The following is an 8,945-nucleotide window of genomic DNA, read 5'->3' as shown; positions in this document are numbered from 1 at the left end:
CAGTCACTGATCAACACTGGGGTTTTAAAAGTATGTGGACCAATGAGGCAGGACAGCTATGCAAAACTCCAATATTTCATGCAAATACACCACGCAGAAAAATGAAGTCAGTTTCCAAAGGTAGGCCTACTGTATATTACGTTTGAGAATACTGAAATCATAAACCACACAATGTAAGAACTATATCATAAATGAGCCCACGTACACAGTGGTTTATGTCCATCAACAGTGGTTGTCAGTCTCAGAAGGTTAATTAAGTTTAACAGTAGAATTACTGCCTCTGTATGTTTCAAACCTTCTCAAGATGGATAGTAGTGGTGCTCTGCCACCCTCCTCTGACCAGACTGCATAATAGCAGTTTGTGTGATGTGTGGAGTGGGTGTTTTAAGTTCAAGCTCCCCCAGATCCTTATGAAATTAAAGTTACACACTCTATATACCCATTCAGTCGTTGGGAGCATACAGTGGGGAGAACAAGTATTTGATACACTTCCGATTTTACAGGTTTTCCTACTTACAAAGTATGTAGAGGTCTGTCATTTTTATCATAGGTACACGTCAACTGTAAGAGACGGAATCTAAAACAAAAATCCAGAAAATCGCATTGTATGATTTTTAAGTAATTAATTTGTATTTTATTGCACGACATAAGTATTTGATACATCAGAAAAGCAGAACTTCATATTTGGTACAGAAACCTTTGTTTGCAATTATAGAGATCATACGTTTCCTGTTGTTCTTGACCGGGTTTGCACACACTGCAGCAGGGATTTTGGCCCACTCCTCCATACAGACCTTCTCCAGATCCTTCAGGTTTCTGGGCTGTCGCTGGGCAATACGGACCTTCAGCTCCCTCCAAAGATTTTCTATTGGGTTCAGGTCTGGAGACTGGCTAGGCCACTTCAGGACCTTGAGATGCTTCTTACGGAGCCACTCCTTAGTTGCCCTGGCTGTGTGTTTTGCGTCGTTGTCATGCTGGAAGACCCAGCCACGACACATCTTCAATGCTCTTACTGAGGGAAGGAGGTTGTTGGCCAAGATCTCGCGATACATGGCCCCATCCATCCTCCCCTCAATACAGTGCAGTCGTCCTGTCCCCTTTGCAGAAAAGCATCCCCAAAGAATGATGTTTCCACCTCCATGCTTCACGGTTGGGATGGTGTTCTTTGAGTTGTACTCATCCTTCTTCTTCCTCCAAACACAGCGAGTGGGGTTTAGACCAAAAAGCTCTATTTTTGTCTCATCAAACCACATGACCTTCTCCCATTCCTCCTCTGGAACATCCAGATGGTCATTGGCAAACTTCAGACGGGCCTGGACATGCGCTGGCTTGAGCAGTGGGACCTTGCGTGCGCTGCAGGATTTTAATCCATGACGACGTAGTGTGTTACTAATGGTTTTCTTTGAGACTGTGGTCCCAGCTTTCTTCAGGTCATTGACCAGGTCCTGCTGTGTAGTTCTGGGCTGATCCCTCACCTTCCTCATAATCATTGATGCCACACGAGGTGAAATCTTACATGGAACCCCAGACTGAGGGTGATTGACCATCATCTTGAACTTCTTCCATTTTCTAATAATTGCACCAACAGTTGTTGCCTTCTCACCAAGCTGCTTGCCTATTGTCCTGTAGCCCATCCCAGCCTTGTGCAGGTGTACAATTTCATCCCTGATGTCCTTACACAGCTCTCTGGTCTTGGCCATTGTGGAGAGGTTGGAGTCTGTTTGATTGAGTGTGTGGACAGGTGTCTTTTATACAGGTAACGAGTTCAAACAGGTGCAGTTAATATAGGTAATGAGTGGAGAACAGAAGGGCTTCTTAAAGAAAAACTAACAGGTCTGTGAGAGGCGGAATTCTTACTGGTTGGTAGGTGATCAAATACTTATGTCATACAATAAAATGGATATTAATTACTTAAAAATGATACAATGTGATTTTCTGGATTTTTGTTTTAGATTCCATCTCTCACAGTTGAAGTGTACCTATGATAAAAATGACAGACCTCTACATGCGTTGAAAGTAGGAGAAAATGCAAAATTGGCAGTGTATCAAATACTTGTTCTCCCCACTGTATGTAGTGTTCATCTTTCTTTTTTTATATACATTTTTGGGGTGTGCGTCAGATCATGCTTTTCACCATCCTATCATAACCCCAAAAAACTGTTTCTAGTTTTAAACTACAGTATCATGTCAATCTCATGGTGTGTCAATCCTTGCATCTACACTGGGGACTAAAGATAGGAGGGAGGACTGACAGTCATAGCAGTCATACCTCATATTAGAGGTGTTGAGGGTTTCTCTTTCATATAGAAATATAGCCTGTGGTGTTGAATACATGGTTTACAGCATCAATTTATGTTGATGATTCTCATTTTGAACCAAAAGACATGGTGCTTAGGGTGAGGATAACGCTTTCTGTCTGTGTACCAAATGTGTTACATCTGACATATCACAAGTTCTACCTTCATTTGGTCCAGAAACATTTTGTTTGGCCGTGTTGACAAGATGTCTCACTTCTTGTTGTGGCTTAGAATGAAACAGACATAGTTGAACCCATGTTGGGCATCAGAGTGGTGCAAGGTTTAAAATGCATCCTTTTATTTATCTGTTTAAGCAGAAATGTTGTTGCATACATCTAATGTGTTTTTCCATTGTGCTCAATAGCAAAATACCTGTCAAGATTTTAAGGCAACTTAACAAGTGTGATGAAGTAATTTAACAAGTTGGAGCTCATCTGAACAAAAGCAGAAGTAGCCTCTATGTAGCCTACTGCAAGAGAAATAAAACATCTATTTATTAATTAAAACGAAATCAATTTATTCATGCATGGGAAAGATGGATTTTACCAATAGAGGTCAAGCTTGAATGGGGGTTAGATCACCAAAGGAACAAATCTAGGCTACCCTATGGATACATAGAAAGTACAGGCTATACAGACAGCTTGCAGGAGGCCCAGAATCCAGCCAGGTAGGAGAGTATAGATCCACACATGTATCGTGGCCATGTACAAGATGTCGGAGGACGCCAGGTTCAGCATGAGACACAGGGTAAAGTTGGGGTATTGGGCCACGCTGCTCAGTTTGACCACCAGAACAGCTATGTTACCAGGGAGGCCCAGCACACATTACAGCCCCAGGACGATGTTCGAAATCAGGCGACCTGAATCCAGGGAGGTGGGGTCCATGCTGGATGTGCTGGAGGAGTTCAGGTGCTCCGTGGTCGATGAAAGATAAGAGATCTAAGAGATATCTGGAAGACAGTAGACTTCAGACATTTCATTATTTGTTTCTAAAAAAAAGTTATACTGTTTAAACAGTCTCTACACTAGTAAACAGAGTGCATGAAATCCTCACAAGTTTTTCTCTTCTCTTGATCTCATGTCATAGAGTGATAATATGTGAAATGTGTGGGTTAACTGCCTCTGGTCAGATTCCTCCTGATGAGCTGTGTGTGTGTTTTTTGTTGTTGCAGATTTACCCCCTTTTCTCCCCAATTGGTAGTTACAGTCTTGTCTCATCACAGCAACTCCCCTATGGACTCAGGAGAGGCGAAGGTCGAGAGCCATGCATCCTCCGAAACACAATCCTGGAAAGCCGCACTGCTTCTTGACACACTGCTCACTGAACTCGGAAGCCAGCCACAGCAATGTGTTGGAGGAAACACTGTCCAGCTGGCAACCAAGATCAGCTTGCAGGCGCTTTTTCCACCACAATAAGTCGCTAGAGCTTGATGGGACAAGGAAATCCAGGCCGGCCAAACTCTTAACTAACCCGGAAGACGCTGGCCCAATTGTGCGATGCTTCATGGGTCTCCCGGTCATGGCCAGCTGTGACACAGCCTGGGATCAACCTCAGGTCTGTAATGATGCCTCAATCACTGCGATGCAGTGCCTTAGACCGCTACGCCACGTTTCCACATAATTTCAATGAAATTATGTTGAACACATGTGGAACAGACATTGAAATGACATCTGCCCAGTGGGATGATTGCACTTCTAATTTCCTACCTGATTCTAGCATAAATCTACCATGACTGCTATCTTATGTTATCTTAATTTGGAAGCTATTGACAATATCTGGTCATTTGCATAAAGAGTGGGACGCAACTATGAGTTCTCTTATGTAGCATTGCCCCAAACATAACACTTTGTTTTCGGGACATAAAGTTAATTTCTCTGCCACATTTTTGAAGTTTTACTTTAGTGCCTTATTCCAAACAGGATGAATGTTTTGGAATATTTGTATTCTGCACAGGCTTCCTTCTTTTCACTCTTTTCACTCTGTCATGTAAGTTAGTACTGTATTGAGGAGTAACTACCGTATCATGTTGTTGATCCATGCTCAGTTTTCTCCTATCACAGCCATCACACTCTGTAACTATCTTAAAAAGTCCCCATTCAATTCAGGCTGTTAGACAACAAAATGTGGAAAAAGTCAAAGGGTGTGAATACTTTCTGAAGGCACTGCACATCAACATAGTCCACCAGCCATTTTCAAAATGTTGAAAGTTCAATGGGGAAAGTGAATGTGTCCAGTCTACTGGAGTTCCAGAGTGTACCAGTAGGGGGCAGCAGTTCCATGTCTCTGTTATCATTCCCCTCTGTGTCTGTCTGGAGGTTTTTGTCCAGCCAGTCAATCAGAATCTATCACTGTGGTGGACTTTCTGAGTGTTGGCAGTAAGTATTCAGTTCTTGATCTTGACCTCTGATATCAAAATCCCAATTCATTTTCTTAACAATATTACAACTCCCTTAAATAGAAGGTAGAAATGTATATTTATTCTTCGAGAATTTGTTTTGCATTTATTTTCCTTAAAGTTAATTTAGGTAAATCAAAATGCCTATTCAAGATGTAATATATCAAACAAGGTTATACAGTGTGTATTCATTTGGAACAGAGATACTGTTGAAATAAGAGTGGTTTAGATGAATGTAGCTTTACAAAGAGCACAAGCAGTGTCTCTATAGTGTCAGAGGTTTTTGTACGGCCGCTGAATGAGATTGTATCACTGTGGTTAACTTTTGGTGGAGGCACTAGACTGGATGTTGGAAGTAAGTTTACCTTCCTCTAATAAAGAAAATGTTCTGACCTTGCATATAGATGCACTGATGATCTTGTGAGAGAAGAAACTAAGATTAAATGGAAATAAATGCTATCCATAGTTATGTTTTTGGTTAAAGAGTTATTCTCTTCATTAGAGTCCCCATTTGTGTGAAAATATCTTTTGGTTAAACCTCAAATATTAACCTATTATTTTTGGTTAACAGACCTAGTCTCGTAAATAATATCACTATTCATTTTATTTAAATGTGTCTTTTAAATGTATATAATTGTTGTAAGATGGTTATATTCAACTTAATTCACTCCTTCAGCATTCAGCTGCAAGGTATTGCTTAGATTTGCAATCTATTTCCTATTTACTATTTTGTATCTTATTTGATCCCATTTGTTGTTTTATTTGCTATCTATTGAAAAGACTTGCTATCTTGTGAAGTCCAGCTTTTCTGCTGTTCATATGAATATAGGTTTATTTTCAATTTGATACAATATCTTGTAAATTACACGTAACTTTATTCATTTTCTTTTCGAAAAATTAAAACTTAAATGTTTTAGTGTGTCTTTTAAATTAAATGTATTTCATTGTTAGGTGTTTACAGTCAACTGGAATTTATTTCTTCAGCACAGGCATATTATCAACCAATTGTAATTGAATTCGTAATTTAAGAATTGTTCATACATTCTGTGAAATGTTCTTTAAAAGAAACATCATAATAATTAATAATGAAATGCAGTTTGATTCCTAGGAGTTTATTCCATTACAATAAGGGAGGAATATTTCACATTTTAAATAGTACAATTTTGAAGATAGTTGATTGTATTTTCAGTCATCTCATGTAGTTATAATATGCTTCAGTAGCTACTCAAAGGGAAGTGTGATGAACTGACTGTCTGTATGAGGAACAGAAACCTACTGATGGAAAAACATGTAATTTACAGCTAAGATGTAAAACTGCTGCATCATTATTGTCATATCAGTCTGATGATTGATTGATAGTTCCCCTCTCCATAACTTCCCACCTGTCTTTTAGGTGATGTTCGTCCCACCCTGACAGTCCTGCCCCCCTCCAGTGTGGAGCTGCAGCAGGGGAAGGCCACTCTCATGTGCCTGGCCAACAAGGGCTTCCCCTCAGACTGGAAGCTGAGCTGGAAGGTGGACGGCAGCAGCAGCAACACCTGGGAGGTGACCGGGAACCCCGGGGTCCTGGAGAAGGACGGCCACTACAGCTGGAGCAGCACCCTGACCCTCCCTGTCGACCAGTGGAAGAAGGTGGGCTCTGTGACCTGTGAGGCCACCCAGGGCTCCCAGTCTCCTCTCTCTGAGACACTGAGGAGAGACCAGTGTTCTGATTAATGAGCTCCCCCCTCTGACTCCACTGTTTTTACTCTGCACCTCTCCTTCTTACTGTTCCAGCAATAGCAGCACACTGATCTAATGCTGGGCTGGATCCTGTGTGGGAATCCTTCCTCCAGCTGGAGCTTTTATCATAGTGGAACAAAGAACAGAACACATGTCTGATTCTGATGTCAAGTAGATCTGCTTGGCTTTCATATCACAAGTGTTCTGAACCTTATTACTAGAATGCTGTTGGTTCTGACATGTTGAGATAATAAAGACGTTCAAAATTTTAAACTGTTTGCCTGGATATCATTATTTAATTAGTTTTACCATTAGACATTGAGATACTTTTGACTTATTGCATTTTCATAAAGAATGATGAGCTCTCTGCCCTGGAAAGTAATTTTACTAATACACGTTATTCAATGAACCTCTCTCAATGAGTGTTTGGCTGATTGGGCCAAATATAATACCAGTCAAAAGGATATCTACAGTGATACTAATACTGAAACCATGTTCTCTAGACTCCCCAGTCTTTATGATGTTACTAATACTGAAGCCATGTTCTCTAAACTCATCAGTCTTTATGATGTTACTAATACTGAAACCATGTTCTCTAGACTCCCCAGTCTTTATGATGTTACTAATACTGAAGTCATGTTCTCTAGACTCCCCAGTCTTTATGATATTACTAATACTGAAACCATGTTCTCTAGACTCCCCAGTCTTTATGATATTACTAATACTGAAGCCATGTTCTCTAGACTCCCCAGTCTTTATGATGTTACTAATACTGAAGTCATGTTCTCTAGACTCCCCAGTCTTTATGATGTTACTAATACTGAAGTCATGTTCTCTAGACTCCCCAGTCTTTATGATGTTACTAATACTGAAGTCATGTTCTCTAGACTCCCCAGTCTTTATGATGTTACCAGAACCATGTATTAGAGAGGACATTGAGGTTTCTGCATTATGATGTATTTACATGACACTTCAACATTCTGTGGCAGGCATAGTAGATCTCCATTAACATTACAACGGTGCTGTGTAACTGAATGTCTAGAACTAGAACAACATTACAAACTCTAAAAGTTGGCCTAACTCTCTAAATATATGACTATGGATGTTACCAATTATGAAGCCATGTGCTCCAAGCTCAGTGGAACTCTCTGGGAACAGGTGAACATCTGGCCATGTTACTGCTGTATTCTGGGAGTGTTGCGGTCACCCTGCCCATGTAAATCTGAGTTTCCACCCAACCAGAGTTCACATTCACTCAACCTCAAATCTTCTGGGACTGTGGCAGCTGTGTGTCTGACTAAATAACTGAACATGGGCTGGGGAAGCAGATTTTACACTGGACTTTGCATAACGTTCAAATCGGGGAATTTTTTATGGCTTTGAATACAGTATGTAGACTACATTTGTGACATGTATAATAATCTTATTAAAGCAGTGCTTCTTGAATGGAATCGATATGACTGTATTCACTCCTTCAAGGTTGGAGGGGTAAAGAAGTTGAGTAGGGCATAAATAGTTGGGTTCGGACAGGATCAACATTCATGCTATTGCGTAATGAAATGAGTGCTTCTTACAATATGAAGATAAATCAAAGCGTGAAAAAAAATCTGTCCTTCAAAATGAAGCATTTTCTACAGCTCTGTATCCTTAGTGGTCCCAGTGTGTTAAACAAAGATTTAAAATTTTTGCAGAATATATTGAGAGATATGTACAGTATCATAGTCCATAGACACGTCTAACCAATTACATTATTGTAGTGTCATATTGTGATGAATTGGTGTTTAGATGACTTTTAGAATACGGGAGACTCTGTAGCTGTTGAGTCAGAACAGTTCCTCTTTAGCTGAGGGAGGTTTTTGTACGACGCTCTAACACTGTGTGAATGGATAGCTGGCACCCTGCTGACAGTAGTAATCTCCTGCATCTTCAGCCTGGACTCCACTGATGGTCAGAGTGTAATGAGTATAAGAACTACCAGATCCACTCCCACTGAAACGACCTGGAATCCCAGACTGGCGGTTTGTACCAGAATAAACCAGGAGTTTAGGAGCTTCTCCAGGTTTCTGCAGGTACCAGTGGAGATTATTACTAGTACTTGAACTGGCTGTACAGCTGATAGAGACAACCTCTCCTGGACTTACAGACTGAGATTTAGGAGACTGAGTCAGAGTTATATCTGCTGATGATTCTGAAAAATCAACAAAAGTGAAGAAAGGTTGATTAGTAAGGTTATCACAACAACAAACATATCGTAAAGAATAGCCTATCAAGCATAGCCTGTCAGGTTAAAATAACGAATGAAGTGTAACTCTGAAGCCAAACACATTATGAATCAAAGTTAGTCAAAGTGTATCTCACCCTGAACAAGGAGCCCCAGTGTCCCCAGCAGTAGAATCAGTGATATCATCATTGTGCTGCGTGTCAGTGGATCTGAAAGGAGTGAACAGTCACTGATCAACACTGGGGTTTTAAAAGTATGTGGAGCAATGAGGCAGGACAGCTATGCAAATGTCTTTTACGCAAATGCGTGC

The 8,945-nt window shown here is 40.6% G+C and overlaps 2 gene segments (V, D, J or C); one reads left to right on the top strand and one right to left on the bottom strand.

Annotated features, from left to right (window-relative positions):
- The first annotated feature begins 3,008 nt into the window (after positions 1 to 3,008).
- LOC110496824 lies at positions 3,009 to 6,687 on the top strand. The segment is given in 4 exon segments: positions 3,009 to 3,205; positions 3,384 to 3,394; positions 4,613 to 4,672; positions 6,086 to 6,687. Coding segments are annotated over 4 exon segments (591 nt in total).
- A 1,535-nt stretch (positions 6,688 to 8,222) lies between these two features.
- On the bottom strand, positions 8,223 to 8,945 carry LOC110496327. The segment is given in 2 exon segments: positions 8,223 to 8,602; positions 8,773 to 8,945. Coding segments are annotated over 2 exon segments (372 nt in total).

The sequence above is a fragment of the Oncorhynchus mykiss genome, chromosome 18, assembly GCF_013265735.2.
Source record: "Oncorhynchus mykiss isolate Arlee chromosome 18, USDA_OmykA_1.1, whole genome shotgun sequence".
NCBI classification, from domain to species: Eukaryota; Metazoa; Chordata; class Actinopteri; order Salmoniformes; family Salmonidae; genus Oncorhynchus; species Oncorhynchus mykiss.
The sequence above is the reverse complement of the archived record's forward strand: the minus strand, read 5'-3'. Positions and strand labels throughout refer to the sequence as shown.